General features: G+C 45.0%; 2 protein-coding genes across 2 annotated transcripts; one reads left to right on the top strand and one right to left on the bottom strand.

Annotated features, from left to right (window-relative positions):
* Positions 1-551: 551 nt before the first annotated feature.
* On the bottom strand, positions 552-14134 carry LOC143826574 (vomeronasal type-2 receptor 26-like). The gene is made up of 8 exons (XM_077315410.1): positions 14003-14134; positions 11748-11931; positions 7090-7177; positions 5748-6039; positions 4532-5386; positions 3441-3668; positions 2865-2991; positions 552-1501 (listed from the first exon to the last, which is right to left on the bottom strand). Exons 1-8 carry the CDS (start codon positions 14132-14134, stop codon positions 552-554), a joined length of 2856 nt encoding a protein of 951 aa, XP_077171525.1.
* On the top strand, positions 14133-18929 carry LOC143826573 (vomeronasal type-2 receptor 26-like). The gene is made up of 6 exons (XM_077315409.1): positions 14133-14281; positions 15648-15939; positions 16039-16893; positions 17176-17403; positions 17633-17759; positions 18028-18929. Exons 1-6 carry the CDS (start codon positions 14133-14135, stop codon positions 18927-18929), a joined length of 2553 nt encoding a protein of 850 aa, XP_077171524.1.
* The last annotated feature ends 540 nt before the right edge of the window (positions 18930-19469 follow it).

Genomic DNA, 19469 nt, shown 5'->3' with positions numbered 1-19469 from the left:
TATTCATTTATAAGCATGCAACGAGCCCCCATTTGAGTAAAGTATATGATAAATGTGTGATAAAGTATCTGATAAATGTGTCTGTTAAATGCTTGATAAATGTCTGCTAACTTCTAGTGGGAATATTATTAAATCCATAGGTTCATTTAGACACAGACACTCAGCTCCATCAACCAACAGCTTTACTGGAACCAGAAATGCTGAACAACAATAATCGGAACTCTGGAATTTATATACATTTTTGAGTCTCTCACTAAGACATGCAATTGGCCCTTAACAGAAGCCTGTGATTGGTCTATAAGTTGGTTACGTGATTGGTTAACAGTCCAGGGCCAGCAACTCCCGAAAGATGTCTCAGGATCTCAGCATTAGGTCCAAGCTAAAGGGTTCTTTCAAGGTCCCTTGAAAACCACATACACAACAATTTTTTACAAACTTTCAACAATTAACATAAGAAATAAGAAAACAAATCCATTAAAATATAGATCAGTTTCACACAAATTCAACTCCCACAGGTTAGTAAAAAGAGTATTAGCAGTGATAAATGTCCATCATTTTATTTGCATACCTAGGGAAGAAGAATACAAATTTGTATTGATTTCATGTTTCCTCTTTATTAAGAATTCTCTATTGTTTAACTCAGGCTTCAGGACAATGATGTAAATTTTGGGGAGGAAAATGCAAGCCAGTAATCCAGTACCAGAGACTAAGATGGAGAAAATCTCCACGGCCACCGTGGATTTTCCTTTGGTGCTTAAGTAAGTTGGGATAAAAGTCAGCCAAACACTACAAAAGATCAACATGCTAAAAGTAATAAATTTGGCTTCATTGAACGTGTCTGGTAACTTCCTGGCTAGAAAAGCCATAACAAAGCTGACTATAGCCAGGAGACCCATGTAGCCCAACACGCAGTAAAACATGGCTGTTGAACCCTCATTACATTGTAGTATGATTTTCTCATTCAAGGAGAACATGTCCATATCTGGAAATGGAGGGGAAGTATTTAGCCAAAGCACACAAATGCCTACTTGAACAAGGGAGCAGAAAAGGACAAACGTATAGGCCATTTTTCTCCCCATCAGTGGCCTCATCCTAGATCCTGGTTTGGTAGACATGAAGGCCAAAACGACAGTCATGGTTTTGGCCAACACAGTAGAAATGGCTACTGAGTATATGCTGCCAAAAGTTGCTTGTCGGAGAAGGCAGGTCACCTTTCCAGGCTGCCCAATGAAGAACAGAGAAGAGAGGAAGCAATGAACAAGGGAGACCAGAAGAATATATGTCAGGCTTCGGTTGTTGGCTTTGACTATAGGACTGTCCTGATATTTCACAAATATCCCAAGCACCAAAACTGTGACCAGAGAGTTGAAAATAGCCAAAGTAGCTAAGATGAGACCTATAGGTTCCTTGTAAGAAAGGAAGGTTATCTCTTTGGAAACACAATGAGTTTGGTGATGATTGGAATAATGATCTGGTAGACACTTGGCGCAGGTATCCATGTCTGGAAAAAAATTTAAAATGTTTGAAATGTGTCAAGACATTTTCCTTTGTTCATCTTTTTCTCTCCATCTTAGCTTCCCCACTGCATGATGGGAAGGTATTCTTGACCTTCCAGGATCGTGATATCTGATTAGTTTAAAGTTCGCATTTGAATAAGTGTATCTCTCCTCATTCTGGACTTCTCATCAGCTTGATTCTCAACCAATTAAATAGATTAAGAGCAGTCCGATTCACATTTCTGTTTTCTAAAAATATTTTCTCCATGAGGATGATAGGGACAAGGGGATAAGTGAATCTGTTTCACAAAGTTGAATAAGTCCATGGCATTTCTTGGGAATTCCTGCAGTTCTTCACATCAAGGTTTATCAGTTATAATGGATGATCACTAATAACCAGGATTGGAGAGGGAAAAAATCATCAATGGGATAGAGCACAGGATATCTGACCTGCTATAATACTCTCCCAGTTTAATGATAATTTATAGATTTTCATTGGTCTCAATAAACCAAACTAATAGTGGCCTATACACCTGCTTTTGTTATCCTGAAGACTATCTGTTCCATTTAATATTTCTGGTAAGCCTTTGGAGGAGGAGCGTGTCTCATGGCTTAAGTGCCACTCAGCACTTAACACTCAGAAGAAGAACAAGAGTTAGTTTTTATATGCTGCTTTTCTCTACCCAAAGGAGTCTCAAAGCAGCTTAGAATGGGCTTCTCTTTCCTCTCCCCACAACAGACACCCCGTGAGGTAGGTGAGGCTGAGAGAGCCCTGATAACACTGCTCGATCAGAACAGTTTATCAGTGCCATGGCGAGCTCAGGTCAGCCAGCTGGTTGCATGTGGGGGAGTGCAGAATCAAACCCGGCTTGCCAGATTAGAAGTCCACATTCCTAACCACTACACCAAACTGGCTCTGTCATGCTCCTGAGTGCCTCCTCCTCCAACCAGCTTGCTGTCTATCCCGTGGCCAGCCAATCGCCTTCCATGCCCCACCCCTGACCACCTCCTCCTCTTTCCACTTCCCTTAGAGGCTCGGAGGTGCAGATCCCTGCTGCAGGAGAGCTGCCCCCACTGCTGGTGAGGACCATAACAGCTGTGTGCAACCTTTCCAGGTCCTGGGGGAAGGGGGAGCATAGGATTCAAGTAAGTTGCAACATTCTGGGGAAAGCCAAAGAATAGTAAAACGGCTATCAGTGCAACTTGGCATGCCTGGGTTATTAGTGTAGAATCTCTGTGAATCAAAGAGGAAAACAATATGCGACAAGTTTCCCCAGACACTCCAGAACCCCTGATGGATGGATCATCCAACATTGTTCTTTTTCAGTCTATCCCGTTAGACTACATATATGACATTGGGTCTCCTACCCTTCTTCCCAGAGATCATTCCTTCTGGACACGGAGCACAATCGTAGCAGCAAAATTTCTCCCCTTCTTTCTTTTTCCTGCTGTAGCCAGGCCAACAGTTTTCATTGCAGACAGAAAGAGGCACTCCCTATTAATAAAGGAAGAGTGGCATCAAGTATATCATCACTGAGAAGAGATGCTAATCTGGCAGCTCTTGCATGGTTGATATTAAAACGATGGCAGCCCCAAACTCTCCTAGTGTAGAGGAGATCTTGATTTCGTCCTCATTATTTTAAGGAAAGGTCATAGATCCTGACCTCAGATATCTTGCCATTCACCTCTTCCTTGCCAAACTGTCTTCACCAGTGGAAATGCCTGTGGGCACAATGATTCTCTTTTTCTCAGGCCTAACCCAGCCCTCGTCTCTCCGATCTATTCTGATGGGGGAAAGCAGCAGGGGAAAGAAGGCTGAAAGCCCTGTCCGCCTGCAGGTATTTTTCTTTGAGACATGTGTAGCAACACCATACTTTCAAGTTGAGTTTCTTCTCTGGTCATTTGTGTGACACATTTTTCATGTATTGTGACTCTAAGGCTCACCTGGTTAAAGGTTCTATGCCACACAATTTGGTCGTCGTGAATGGTCAGCTCTTTGCCTGGTGCAGCCCAATGATCCAGCTTTCCCACTTTTACTCTCATGAAAGACCCATTTGGGAATGTTACCCAGTTTGTAACGTCAAAGCCAGCTCTCAGTTCTCCATTGTCATCAAAACTCACAGTATCTCCGGCACTGTTGTTGAACATAACAGTTCTCAGGAGATGATGCAGCTGGTGGAGAAAGGGACAGAAAAGAAAGAACACTGCCATGGCTGAAGACATTGTTGTTATCTTTGAAAAAATGGGAAAGCATTAATGGATCTTGAAAACCAGCCTGTGAACTTTAAAAGCCTACAATTTTAGTGGAAAGAGAACCAGTCCTACCCTGTGATAACTGGCCAAGATCTTCTGGGTGGCTTGTCTTCAGTGAACATTGGGGTTTTTATGGGGATTGTATTGTGTTTTAACTGTTTATGTTGTAAACCTCCCTGAGACCTATTTGGAGAAGGGCGGTCTAAGAATTAAATAACAACAACAACAACAACAACAACAACAACAACAACAACAACAACAACAACAACATGATAACATGCAGCCAAACTCTACTAGGGGCTTCACTGGCCAGTGGGGAGAAAATGGCTCAGCTTACTGCAAGAGAAGGGAGAGACCAAGTGACCTGGGAGAGGGAGGGCCAGCCCACCTCAAGCCCTGTGGCAAACCCAAGACAGGGACTGGTGCAGTTCCACCCATGTGCAATGTCCTAGTGAAGATCTTCCTAGTGATGTGTGGGCTGAGGAGACAGAGGGAGAGAGCGAAGATATCATGGGAGTTTTTGATGTCAGCAAGGCCATTGTGGGCTCAGAGAAGCAAAGAGCTGCAAGTTTAGGGGGAAACTGAGGGGGTCCTAAATGAGGTTCAGAGCCACTATAATCTGGATATTATAATAGCGTTTTATTGGACTTATATCTGAGGACACATCAAAAATCTAGAGATGGAGGCATGGAGTACAGATATACAGGTGGATGGAAGGATGGATGGATGGATGGATGGTCAACTGCAAGGAGAATACCATCATGTCTTTGAGAAGCAATTACCTGCCATGCCTGTACGTTCTGCAATTCTAAACTTCTTTCCCCTTTCATTCTTCTGCGTCCAATTCCGAATGTATAGATAGCATGCAAAACATGTGCTGCTGCATAGACTGCATTGTAGACATTGTAGCTGTGGCCAATCATGCCCATCTCAAACAAAGTCTTGGGAATAGAGTCCAACTTCTCCTCTCCGCTGCACTTTTCCTTGTCCCCATGAGCATCGCCATCCCCCAATGAGCAACCAAACGACTGCTCCCAGAAGTTCTGGATAAAGCCATCCCCTTTGGCCCAGGAAGGGCTTAGGGACTGGAGGAATGTTTGGAATCCTGGTGGCTCATTGGAGTGAACCGCAAGGGATATTGCACCATGGAAAGCCTCTATATCCCATGCTCTTTGGACAGAGATGGATTCAAAGTCCCAGTGGCATGTAACGAGCCATACTCTGTGCACGGGTGGGAATGAAGTGAATGGGCCTAAGAACAGCAACACTCTCAGGCTGAAGGTGGATGAGTTCTCTCCGTACAGAAAACAAACATTGGCCTTACTTTGGCTGTAAACAGTCATATGCTCTGTCTGCTTTTCAAACACATCCACCCTATCTTGCAAATATACCTTTTTTGGTAACCTTACAATGAAGTCAAAACAGATGCCGTTCTCTGACAGCATGGGCGTCACGATCTGCAAGAAATTGTCCCCATAATCATCATCTACAGTGACCAACATAATCCACGTCCACTTGAAGTGGCGTAAGAGTCGAATGATGGACTTGTACTGGGTGGCTTCGTTGGGGATCATCTGAAAAATGAAATCGGCCAGCCGTTTGTCACCTTGTGTAGCGGCAAATGATCCATAAGTGAGCTGAAAAAAATTATACACGTATGCTTTTTACAGATGGAGTGCAGCCTATCATTGAGTCATCAGCATCAGGACAGTTGGTTTTCTTATCCCGCTTTTAACTCCCCGAAGGCGTCTCAGAGCGGCGTACAATCGCCTTTCCTTCCTCTCCCCACAACAGACCACCCTGCGAGGGAGGTGAGGCTGAGGCAGCTCTGATAGGACTGCTCTGTGAAATCACCACTATCAGGACTGTAACAAGCCCTGGTTCGCCCAGCTGGCTTTGTGTGGAGAAATGTGGAATCAAACCCAGTTCTCCTGATGGGAAGCCACCACACCAAGCCAAATGAGTGACATTTCCCACCTCCCTGGACGGATGGCCTACCTGTGGCATCTTGTAAACCCTGAGTAGGGTGGCAATATTGGTAGATGTTACTGACTCCAGTCCTCCAATGACTGCGACAGGGTTGTTCTGCATATCACACTTGAAATTGGGGGCAAACATATGCCGTGATGAAAGCAAACCCAGCGTGGCTTTAAAGGTCATCGCTGCCCAATAGTAGCTGTTGAGGATGTGGAAACCCAAAGTGATATTTGGTAAGATGTTAGGATCCTCGTTGATCTCGTGTACAGCAAATGCCAAGGCCAAGATGTGCTGGTAGTTCTTGGGCACTGATCTGTAAGGAGAGTCAGGAAGAACAAAAATATTATTTTCATCATTTCTTCCTAGTTATAGTCCGCCCCTTTTCCTCTCAGTTCTGCCTCTCTCCAAGTGTGTCCAGTGAGAACGGGTGGCATGTTAGGGAGGACGGCTGACATGTTAAAAGCTTGAACGGCATGAAAAATAGAGGATCACATATGGCTTGAACCTTCAGTAGTTGGGAAGCTGCCCTACCCCTGAAGAGAACATAAGAGAAGCCATGCTGGATCAGGCCAATGACCCATTCAGTGCAACACGCTGTGTCACATAGACGGTTTGGTTTACGCGCTGGAGGTTTCCTCCCGGGCTTCAGGCTGTAGATTTAGTTGTGGCAGGTTGCTCCACCTCTTTCTACACCCACATGGGGGAGCATTTGGCCTAGTGTACCTCATCCCCTTCCGATTTGTACTCCGGCACAGGAGCTGGGGCAGGGAAGTTTCCAGCGCGTAAACGGTCACAGTGGCCAAAGCCCAGGTGCCATCAGGAGGTCCACCAGCAGAACAAGAACTCCAGAAGCCCTGCCACAGTGTCCCCCCAAGCACCCAGATCAAAGAACATCATTCCCCAGACATAGTGTTTCATCTACACCTTGTGGCTCAAAGCCACTGATGGACCTCTGCCCCATCTTTTTAGCCAGTCCTCTCTTGAAGTTGTCTATGCTTGTAGCCATCATCACAAAATAAGAGCTAGTTTACCCTTTCTCTTTCAAAAGCCATGCACCCTGAAGACATATCCAAATAAATACTCAGCAAATGGGCTATGAAGGGATGTCTCACATCGATTCAGAAAGGAACATTTGTGCAGGCTGCTCATGGAAAGACGTGATGTCATAGATTTGGAAGACCTGAGAAACAATCCCACCAACAAGCAGGTCCCCAGGCTGATAGAATCCATGAAGAATAGGAAGACAGTCCGTTGGCCTGGTCCAATGCGTAGAAGGCTTCTTGCACATAACAGGGCACAGCAATAAAACCAGAAGCAGAACTCGTGCCATTCTTGTGATGAAACCTTTCCTCCGCTCACTAACTTCGGTGACCAGGTTATCACTGCAGCCTCGTTTCTAAATTTCCCAGCTTGGTCAGTGAATACGTCGATACCCTTCAGCAAACTGTAGCCTAAAATAGAATTTCAACACGAGACACAGTTAAGAGGATATACTTTTCTGTGCCATCCTTCATCAGCATCCTAAAATGGTAATAAAATAGAATGAAGTTTGTTGCAAAGAAGAAGAAGAAGAAGAAGAAGAAGAAGAAGAAGAAGAAGAAGAAGAAGAAGAAGAAGAAGAAGAAGAAGAAGAAGAAGAAGAAGAAGAAGAAGAAGAAGAAGAAGAAGAAGAAGAAGAAGAAGAAGAAGAAGAAGAAGAAGAAGAAGAAGAAGAAGAAGAAGAAGAAGAAGAAGAAGAAGAAGAAGAAGAAGAAGAAGAAGAAGAAGAAGAGTTGGTTCTTATATGCCGCTTTTCCCTACCTGAAGGAGGCTCAAAGCGGCTTACAGTTGCCTTCCCGTTCCTCTCCCCACAACAGACACCCTGTGGGGTGGGTGAGGCTGAGAGAGCCCTGATATCACTGCCCGGTCAGAACAGCTTTATCAGTGCCGTGGCGAGCCCAAGGTCACCCAGCTGGCTGCATGTGGGGGAGCGCAGAATCGAACCCGGCATGCCAGATTAGAAGTCCACACTCCTAACCACTACACCAAACTGGCTTCAACTGGCACAGCTGAAGGCCTTTCCAAAGTACAAAATGACATAAGCAAGCAAAGCAGGTCACTACATAAGCGTGAACACACTGGAATACATGCAGCAGAGCACCACAGGTCATCAGAAACTACCCATTGCTCTACCCTCTCACATTCTCCTGTCAGCTGAGGGATGCTATTGTTGGGCTGTGCTTAGAGCATCAGTTGACTTTTAAGTTGTATAGATATGAAAAGGGGGAATGGGAGAGAAATGCTGGCATCATGGCTAAGACTGGCAGCCTCTAATCTGGAAAGCCGGGATGGTTTCCCCGCTCTTCCACAGGCAGCCAACTGGGTGATCTTGGGGGAATCACAGGTTGTCTCTGCTCTCTCTGCCTCACCTGCCACACAGGGTGCCTGTTGGGGGAGAGGAAGAGCAGGCGATTGTCAGCTGCTTTGAGACTCCTTTGGGCAGAGAAAAGCAAGAGAGAAAAATCCAACTTCTCTTAAAACTCAAAATGATAGTTGGCGTGGCAGAGCAGTGACCTCCGTCTAAATGGTGTTGTGAGTCCCTGTTCCCCCGCAAAATTAAGGGACACAGCAGAAAGCTGTCTCACCCAGTCCCCTGCATACAACAGTCAACGTCTTACATGTCTTTTGTCGATGCGGATTCCATAAATCTCATCAACAAAAAAATTGTTTGGTTGAAGAAGACACCTCCTCAAGGCTTCCCTACTGGGAAAGCTGGCTGGATCTCACATGGACTATGCTTGCATGTTTATTTTTGATTTGCGTTGGAATCAGTGACCAAAGGCCTTCCATATAAATGCAAATTTGAAACAATTATTGAAACCACAGACGGAGGCCTGGTGATCTCTGAGGGTTTTTAAATGCAGTGATTTTGTCCCTGAAAAATCTGTGACATAACATTAAAAAATATAATGACTGCCAAACACCCTCCTAATTATGTGTCACGGCTCGCCATGGCCTTCGTCCAAGCTGGAATTCAAATAGGCATAATTTAATTCCATGTGAATTGACATAGCTGTGAGATTTTTTTTTTAAGGGGGAGTTTGTCTGAAGTTAAAATGATGCACTTTGAGAAAGGGGAAAGCGTGAAACCTTTTTTCTGCATTCTTCAGCTCTTCTGGTTTCCTTTCTATCGGTATTTATTGTGCTGGACTCTACAACTATCAGTGAAACACACAGCCCGAGACTGCTGAGTGTTATGCACAAAACATTGTGTTGCCCCCCCCTCACACCATGTATATGCAAATGATGATGGGGGGGGGAATCAATCAACAGAATTTGTCTTTTGTCCACTGCTGTGATATTTGGCTGTTGTTTTTTCTCTTCAAAAAGAATGTGGGCAAAATGGAGAGGGTGCTGAGGAGAGCAATGAAGATGATCCGGGGCCAAGGGACCAAGCCCTTGTGAGGAAAGGGTGAGGGACTTGGGAATGTTCAGCCTGGAGAAGGGGAGGCTAAAAGAGGGCAGGATTGCAGTTCAGGTGCACTATGTAAGAAACAGCAGCTGTGTCCCAGGATAGAATCATAGAATCATAGAGTTGGAAGGTTAGCTGCTCTTGCAACAGTTTGCCTGGATTGTGTCAGGAAGACAGACGAATACAACGACTTCTTGAGAAAAGTTAGCGTTTATTTTGAAGGCGATTCAAAGCCGAAACTAACTTGCTAACCCAAAAACGCAGTTCTTAATCCCAATTTTCCCACGCAACTCTGTTCTCACACAATTAGACAAAATAGGCATTCATGTACAGGTGCTGTCTGGGAAGGCGTCCAAGCATGATAACATGTACAGCTTTGACCTTGTACCATCCAGTGTTACTACTTACAACGATACATTACAGAATGCAAGCAGGCTGTTCAGGGCTAAGTTACAGACATTCCGCACAATGACCAATGTTGCTAAATGTTTGCAATATGCAGAAACACTATATTTAATAGTGGAATTTCGTCAGTCCGCACATGAATCCCTATGGTTTCTTGACAGCCCTGGATGTGTCTCCCAAATGGGTGAGATTTAATTCATTTTAATATTTTTTTTCTAATTTGTTAAACATGTCATTGGATGACCATATATGGTCATGTCAGCCTGGCCCCCCCACTCAAAATGGTCAGTGATGAGCCTGAAGTGGATTGGAATAAAGGGGAAAGGGAGGACACATGTGCTTAGGTAGAGAGTAATCATGTGTAAATGCAAGATTTTTGCAAACCTTGAAATGAACGTGAGTAAATCCCAGCTGAGATGGGGTCCAATAGTGCCCCCACTCCCCAAGCACATTCCTTCACCCCTGAATATCATGTCAAAGTGATTTGTGAGGCTTTATCATGCATCCTTCTCCTGGGAAATGCTTCTTTCCAACCATGGACTATTGGAGAAGCAGACAGAAGGGCATACAGAACAGATTATTAAACTAGCTGCAAGTGTGTGCTTATCCTTTGTCTGCTAAGTCAATTAAAGTCACAGAGTCCAACTTTCCTTTGAGTGGGAAGTTTGTAGAACAAGGTATTCACCACACGTATTCATAGCAGAGGCCTGTGGAGACCTAAAGGGACAACAAGCCCATTGGAAGGAAGGCCCTGGTGAAACTTTCTCATCTACGTTGAGTCAGCAGCACAGAACCGCTCTCTGGTTTGAAAATTGACATTTGCCATAACCGATGGTTACCTGAACCTCTGGTGATCTAACACTCAGAAAGGGCAATTCCCCTCTGGGATAAATCCAGGCTGTCCCCTGCAATTAAGTCCAATTGTACCAGCAGTGAATGCAGACAGAGCAGGCCTCAGGTGTGCCAGTCCACTAACTTTGCAAGGAACTTCGACAAGCATCTAATTGCTAAACAGGGGGGTTCTGCTGTCATGGAGACCAATGTTTCTGCCCCTTGGAAGCAGCTGCTGCTTTTGCACACTCTGTAGTTATCAAATCAATACGCCAATGTTGCAGCTGAGCACAGATTCACCTTGCTAAGTTACACAAAACAGTACTTTCCCCAAACTTTTTTGTGCTACTGCTGCCCCTAAAAAAATTATGCTGAAGATTCAGACATGAGGGTTCATCCCTTGCCCATTACTTATTCAGTCAATAGGATTAAAAAAAAGGAACAAGCAAAGGAATTGGGCATTTGTCACCTAAGAATTCTGGCCAATACAGATTCTAAATTAACATTAGAAGAAGGATCACTTGTCAAGGGGAGAGGGGGGGACTGACAATTATTATAACAAGAGTTTATGAAGAACTCTCTTCGGATCCCAACACACCTTAGTCACCACAGATAGTACTAACTAATGCCAAGTTGCTTCTGTCTCATAGGCTTAGATGAGAATCACTCTGCATTCCTTTGCATTGTTTAGCTTTTTACGCAGACTGGAGCCAAGAACAGACAAGACAGATGATTTGACAAGCCTGTAAAACATGCTGGGTTTTTAGGAAATGTGACATCTGATACAAAAGCAAAAGAAAAGGCCCTCCAGGTGCCCATCCGTCTAGGCAGGTGGCCTCTCCTAAGGCTAGTGGGTGGGGTGACCTGAGGCTGGACTGGTGGGTTAGGAGGGAGGGAAGAGGTGGGATTATGCTGCTAATAGTGTGATTTATTTTATTCTGTTTTTATGGGTTTTATTGTAAACGGCTACAAGCCAGCCCAGCCAGGAGTGGCGGTTAATAAATTTAACTAACTAAGTAACAAACAAACAAACAAATAAATAAATGAGGGGTTAAGCCCCCCCCCCAAATAATTAAAAAAACACTCATAGCATTTTTAAAAAATGAATGCTCTCAGTGGTGTAATCTGTGAAACTGCACAGTAATGCCAGCATTCCAGCCTTGGTTTCTTTCAGCTAAAGGCACGGGGAGGGGGCAGGACCCTTTTGATGGCGATCTTGGCTTCCCTGTCCACCTATGCTTCCCTTCTTCTGGCCCTGGGAGAATGACTCATTGCGGGCTGGGCCAACAGTAAGCACCAGGCAAGTTTGCTATCATGCAGTGTGTGCCATTCACCGTTTTGAATTCGGCCGGAATCTATTCGGGTCAAAGCCGAATCACCCGAACCACCCTTCACTGGTTCCGAAGCGGCCAAATCTGAAGCGGTCTGAATTTCACTCTCCTGCGCGTGTCTCTGCTCACCCCTCTTCCCAGTCAGCGGAGAGTATTCTCTGCTGCCTGAGAAAGTGGAGGGGTGACACTGTAAAAGTACACCAAGCAGCTGGGCTGTCATGATCAGCTGCTTGGCAGGTTCCCCCTGATCCTTCTCTGGCAGCAGGGAATGTTGACGCTGGGCAAGTTCAGGCTAATCCACCCCCTGTCCAAAGGGTCATCAGCCAATGATTCCCTTCCACAGGAGTACTGCTCTGTCCACTGTACACCTTGTTTGACCATGCAGTAATCATAGCCCAGTCCTGTAGCCCTGCGATCCTTGTGGCCCAATGCAACATCCAGTGTGCCTTCTTCTCACTCTTGCCAGTTCGTCCTCGTGATTACTGTCTGTTTGGCTTGAAACTAAATGGCCAGTGGTACATGGACAAGGTCATGCTTGGTCGATCATGCTGCTTTTTTTCACCCATCACACCTCATTGATTCTCCAGAAGATGTGATTGTTGGGGGTAGGTGAGATACTGTACAAATGGGTGAAGGTCTTCTGAACTCTTGAAATATACTAACTTTGTTTTCTAAGGTAATGGAAGGAAAATTACATTAGCAGGTTTGGTGACTGACCCATGGACGCAAATGGGAGCTCCACAAGGTTTTTAAAATGGTGTCTCATTTTTAAAATGGGCTTAGATACAAGCCTTTAATAGCATATAAAAGTATAGTATAAGAAGGGAAAGTGCAAAAGGATCCACTGCTAGAGAAAACAAAGGCAGAAATCATGCTTTAGAGTAGGACATTCGTGATCTCTCACGGCAAGATATAAAAACTTTGCAACTTGTTCAATTATATCAGGGTTCTGGGATGTCAAAAGGAACTGAATCTTAAATTCACGTTTCTTCTATGCCAGAGGTAACCAGTACGTGCCAGCAGCCCTGAAAGTATTCAATCGGAAACAGGTTAAATTATTGCCTGGTTGGACATGTACAACTTCTGCTACTCCCCTTGATCTTTCTGCCACTCCCCCATTGGCCATTTTTATCAGCCAGGAAGAACAAGGGTCGGGAGCACAGATCAGACCTCCCCAATGAGCGAGTCAATAATCCTGGGTTCCGTGAGCTGAAAGGTGAAGTATCCACCCATCCCTACAGCTTTGGCCCATCTGTGTCCCATGATCTCCACAGCATAACCTTTTCAGAAATCAAAGGGCCTCCCTACTGCCATTCCCTAAGATGGAAAAGGGGGTTGGATCCAACACAGCAAATAGGTCACTGCTTATTGCATTACAGTCATCTCACTCTATGGTGTGCATGTTGTATGATGTGGCCTGTGGGCTGATGTGTGGTCTCAGGTGGGCTTCACATCCCTATCCAAAGGCCAGGCCTTCCCACTTCTTGTTAGACTTCACAGGAACAATTAAAAGTTCTGGTGGGATCTACAAGAACAGACCTGATGCCGTAACAAAGATCAGGACTTTGGAGGCTTCACTTTTCTCTTCTGAAATTGCTAAAATTACAGGTTTCCTTCACCTACCCAGTGGGATTTCAAAGAGCCATGAGCAAGGTTACTACCTCCAGCCGAATGATTGTATAAAATCAAGTTGATGGGGACTGGTGCCAGCGGCAGGGTGGGCTCTGTCGGTCTTTTGTATCTTCGTTTCCACTTTATATTTGAAATATTTTGTTTCCTGAAGATGACTCCCTCCCCATCGTCAGAAAGGGAATATTTGTAACTCTGCTCCTCACCCCTTCTCTTTTATTCCCCTCACATAGTGCAGAGAGTTAAAATAGGGGGTATCTAACTATCACATCTCTTGTGACTTTCCTTAAAACATTGTCCTCATCAGAGTCCCTTCCCCTCTCTGTTTTGAATGAGGATATCTGACGGGAAATCCTTAGGCCTCCACAGGGAGACCAAAAGAATGACCTCTGCATCAGGGCATTTTTCTTAGAGGCCCTGAGTCGTCAGGAGATGAGAAGGTGACCTCGTGAGACGAGACAAAGCCAACCGAATGCACTGTGGCAGACAGGCAGGTAACTCAAAGTGACCTTCTGAATTGTGAGACAGAGATACTGGTGCCAAGGTTAATCTGCATGCCAAACTTTGCATTAATGGACAAATGGCCCAAATGAAGGACATTTGGGACAAAACTGATGTTAGCCGGATACTGCTGTAGATGGGAAGATGCGGATCTGCATGCGGAAATATGTTTGTGTCACCTGGATGTTGGTGATCTCACTGCTATTACTCGTCATCTTCTGCCATGCTGTGTTTAAGAAGACATCCTCTAGACTTTGCATGGTGCACAAGGATCCCCTTCCCATTCTCCACGAATTTGATCAGCCAGGTGACCTAATCATTGGTGGAGTAGTCTCCCAAATCTTCTTAATACATGAGACTTTCTTTTTCAAAGAACAGCCCCGAAGGATGCAGGCTGGCGAACCCCTGTAAGAACTGCTTCTTTTTATTGTCTTTCTCCAGCACGCTTGCATCATGGAGTCCTAGGGTCGGAAGGGCCCATGCAGACCACCGAATTCAACTCCCTGCTCAGTGCAGGATCAGCCTAACTACCCGTCAGGATACCGTCCCATATGTTTGCACTCAGAAGCAAATGTTTAAAGCCACTGAAATAAATATCGTAATGTGTAAATCTGCCTTCTGGGTTGGGCTCCCAAGCACGGGTGAGCGTGTCAGATTTAGAACAGTTTCTTTGTAGCTTAACTTTTAAAATACATCTTTCTAAACGTAGCATCACATCACATCAGGTTTTAGATATGAGAAACAAACAGGGCATGGTCACGGACTCCATACATTTTATTCTGCCTTTTCTGTTTAAGCCCTACAGTTTGCCATCAGTAATATGTGCTGAATGAAGTGCTAACACCCACCCTGATCCAACTGGGAAAGGCAGGCTATAAAAATAAAGCTATTATTATTATTATTACTATTGAACAGTCAATAAGAGAGAGTAAGAGACTCTCACTGTACATATCTTATATTTGTAGGGATGGTGGTAATTTGCATAGAAACCTACATCTCTTTACCTGGGATTTATGTAGGGCTATGCTTTGCTATGCTACAGCAGTTTGTTAAGCATAGCAATTATCCCAAATAATTATCCCAAATAATTCTGGAATCAAAGAAATGGCTACTTGATGACTCTTGCCTTGGTTTACAAACTCCAAAAAGACTGACACTTCTTTCCCCTCCCCCAGTAATCCACAAAATCTATGCGCTATTGTTATGTACGAAAAGCATACTCTTCTACACATTTAGCTCTTGGCAGGTTTGTCACAGGATGAAGGATTCCGCTGAAGAAAGAGACATTTATGGGCTTGACTAATAAAATCAGAGTCCAGGAGCACCTTTAAGACCAACCAAGATTTATTCAGGGCGTGAGCTTTCGAGTGCAAGCACTCTTCCTCAGACTAAAGGGAAAGGGAAAGGTATCCCCTGTGCAAGCACCGAGTCATGTCTGACCCTTGGGGTGTCGCCCTCTAGCATTTTCATGGCAGACTCAACACGGGGTGGTTTGCCAGTGCCTTCCCCAGTCATGACCGTTTACCCCCCAGCAAGCTGGGTCCTCATTTTACCGACCTCGGAAGGATGGAAGGCTGAGTCAACCTTGAGCCGGCTGCTGGGATTGAACTCCCAATCTCATGGGCAAAGCTTTCAGGCGGCTGCCTTACCACTCTGCACCACAAGAGGCTCTTTTCCTCAGACGAATGTGTGCAATAACAAGGAAGGGGGTAAGTGCATTTTTCCCCCTCCGAGTTTCTGTTTGTTTGAAAAATGCTTTCCCTATCCTTGCAGTTCAGTGCCAAAATACTACCAGAACGTCTTAGCTTTGGTGTATGCCGTCAAAGAAATCAACGAGAATCCCAACCTATTACCAAACAGGACTCTGGGCTTCTATGTCCTCAACAACTACTTCATTTCAAGGATGACCTATAAGGCCACCCTGAACCTGTTCTCCCCACAGCAGAGGTTTATACCCAACTTCAGGTCTCATGCCCAGAAATTGGTGATTGCGGTCATTGGAGGGCTTGTCTCAGAAATCTCAGACAACATCGCTACAATTTTAGCCCTATACAAGGTTCCACAGGTAAGTCACGTTTATGAGAGTGTGTAAATTTCCAAACTTGGCACTCTGTTGAATGGTTCTTGGAATCCGTCTGAACATGTGCTGCACATTATTTTTCAGGTCACTTATGGATCCTTTTCACCAAGGCAGGACAATGAAACAGTATCCCCCTCTTTGTACCAAATGGTCCCAAATGAAGTCTATCAGTACAAGGGGATTGTCCAGTTATTTCTCCATTTCGGATGGACGTGGATTGGGCTCTTGGCCGCAGACGATGACCAAGGGGACCTTTTCCTGCAGATAATTGTCCCGATGCTTTCTCAGAATGGCATCTGCTATGCCTTCATTCAGAAATTGCCAAAGCGGGCCTATATGGAAAAGTTGATAGACTTGTTTGTTGAGCAGATTGGAACGTATCCCCTTCTCACGGAAAACAAAGCAAACGTGTATTTTGCCCTGGGAGAACGTTCAACGGTTTCAGTTTTGAGATGGGTGCTTTTCTTAGCGCACTTATCATCACCCCCTCTGGGCAAAGTGTGGGTTGTTACATCTCAATGGGAATTTGAATCGCTGAGCATTCAAAAAGGTTGGGAGATAGAGGATTTCCACGGGGCCCTCTCCTTCACCGTTCACTCCAGCCCCCTACCAGGATTCCGAAACTTCCTTCAGACTGTAAATCCTTCCTGGGCCAAAGGTGATGGCTTTATCCAGAGCTTCTGGGAACAAGCATTCGTTTGCTCACTGAGAATGTCTAGAGCGCTGGAAGAAGACCTTGAAGCTTGCACAGGGCTAGAGATGCTGGAGAGCCTTCCCGGGACCTTGTTTGAAATGGGCATGACTGGCCACAGCTACAATATCTACAATGCCGTCTACGCTGTGGCACATGCTTTGCATGCCCTTGACACATCTGGACTGCAGCACAGAAGACGGATGGATGGAAGGACATTGACTTTTCAGAATTTTCAGCCCTGGAAGGTAAGTACCAAAGTCACACAGGTGACTTTTGGGTCACGTTCCTTAGTAAAAACTCTGGCCATTAAATTTTCCCAAATCAATTCCAGAAGAAATCCCTGCTCCTAACGCTTATCAACTTATTAGTTTGTCCTGGAGCAGAGAACCATGGCTTCATTTGGGGGATTTTTAAATATACTGTAGATCAAGAACCATCCAGATCTAGGTAACGCAAGACTTTGTAAAGCTAATCCTGAAGGGTTTAATGTCTTGTTCTCCCTTTGTTCACTTTCTCTTTCTGTCCAGCTCCATCACTTTCTACAAAGAATTATCTTCAATAACAGTGCAGGAGATGCCGTGCATTTTGATGGAAAAAGAGAACTGATTGCAGGTTTTGATGTCACAAACTGGGTAACTTTCCCAAATGCTTCTTTCACGAGAGTAAAAGTGGGGAGCGTGGCACCTCGGGCTCCTCCGGGAAAAGAGTTAACCCTAAATCATCCTCAAATCGTGTGGCATGGAAGCTTTCACCAGGTGAGACACAGTTACAGGTACCGGGGTCTCTGACACAATTGCAGAAAGTTCCACTTCAGAAGCTTCAGAATTCGGCTTGCCTTTCGCAGTTCCTGAACTGCTATACGGTAGTGTATAAATCACAGGTATTTTCCATCTTTATGAAGATCCAGGAAAAGTTGAGGGATCGAGTTTCACCCACTCATTGCCACTGCTTCAGCTAGGAATCTGTCTTTCTGCTTGCATACAGATGCAGCCCCTTTCTGTGTGCAATGACCGCTGCCATCCAGGCTACAGCAGGAAAAAGAAGGAGAGAGAGAACTTTTGCTGCTATGACTGTGTTCCGTGTCCAGATAGGACGATCTCTGACCAGGAAGGTAGGCATGAAGATAGACCAAGATATCAAATCCCCTCTTTGGAGAGACTCTGTTTTGGCTCACAAAGGTGAAATGGAATCAACCGAGGACATTTTTTTTCCAATTGTCCCTTTTATAGCGAGATTCACATGGGAACGATTAGCCCATTGTTAGAAAGGTTCCCTGGTCAATCTCAAAAAAGATGCATGTCCGTTGGTTGGCTCTACGGCACCGTTTCATGAGGCATGGCTTAAAGCACAGCAGACCTTCGCCCTCTCTTCTTTTTCAGATGCGGATGCCTGTGTCAAATGCTCAGAAGATCACCATTCCAACAGAGACAGAAATCAATGCATTCCCAAGAGGATAACCTACCTTTCCTACACAGAACCTTTAGGGATTGCCTTAGCAACAATGGTTATTTCGTGCTCTGTGCTGACAGCCCTGGTGCTCGTCATCTTTGTGCAACACCACAGCACCCCCATAGTCAAGGCCAACAACAGGAACCTCTCCTATGTTCTACTGGTCTCTCTCTTCTTTTGTTTCCTTTGCTCCTTGCTCTTCATCGGACAGCCTGTTAAAGGGACCTGCCTCCTTAGGCAGACAGCTTTTGGGATTGTGTTCTCCGTGGCCCTCTCAAGTGTGCTGGCCAAAACCATCAATGTGGTTCTGGCATTCATGGCCAATAAGCCAGGATCTGCACTGAGGAAATGGGTGGGGAAAGGACTGGCGCACTCCATTCTTTTTTCCTGCTCTGTTATTCAAGCAGGGCTTTGTTCTCTTTGGCTAAGTACTTACCCCCCATTCCCAGATGCAGACCTTCATTCAGTGGATGGGGAAATTGTCCTGCAGTGCAATGAGGGCTCCAATGCCATGTTTTATTGTGTCCTGGGCTACCTGGGCTGCCTGGCCTTTGCCAGTTTCACGGTGGCTTTCTTTGCTAGGAAGTTACCGGACAGTTTCAATGAAGCCAAATTCATCACCTTCAGCATGTTGGTCTTTTGCAGTGTTTGGCTGTCCTTTGTCCCAACCTACCTGAGCACGAAAGGGAAATACATGGTTGCCGTGGAGATCTTCTCTATCTTGGCTTCCAGTGCTGGTCTATTGGGCTGCATATTTTCCCCCAAATGTTATATCATTGTTTTCAGGCCTGATCTCAACAATAGGAAGCAATTCTTAAGGAGAAAAGAATAAGACAAGGGACTATTCCACACACCTTGGTTAATGTACCTTCAATGTGCTTGTGCAGCTGGATTTTCCTGTACGAAACATGAAAATCTGCTTTTAAAGTGCGCTGAAAATGCATTATCCAATGTGTGCAGAGTCTCTCTGAAACCTGCTCTTATATCTAATGTTTGTTTTGGTAAGCCATTACAGTTTGGAGCTAATCTACATTTTTAATCAATACCATGTATCATAGTGGCATAAAGAACCTGTATATGTTGAGAGGGAATGCCCATTGGTTTTGACGGCGTTGATCTTGCCTTTGGGGTGGCTTGCTGAGAAATTAGAAATAAATGCATAATAAAATACAACAATCTGAAAACGGGCTGTTTCTTCAGAGAGATCTTTACACATGTGAATCTATAGATACTTTTTTGGGGGGGAGGGTCAGCCACAGCTTATTTCCTCGGTTATTATCTCTAAATCAGTTTGCCAGCTCGGTGTAGAGGTTTACTGTAGTGGCTTCTAATATGGAGAGCCAGGTTTGATTCCCCGCTCTTCCACTTGCAG

Source organism: Paroedura picta, chromosome 16, assembly GCF_049243985.1.
Source record: "Paroedura picta isolate Pp20150507F chromosome 16, Ppicta_v3.0, whole genome shotgun sequence".
In the NCBI taxonomy this organism is placed as follows: domain Eukaryota; kingdom Metazoa; phylum Chordata; class Lepidosauria; order Squamata; family Gekkonidae; genus Paroedura; species Paroedura picta.
The sequence above is the reverse complement of the archived record's forward strand: the minus strand, read 5'-3'. Positions and strand labels throughout refer to the sequence as shown.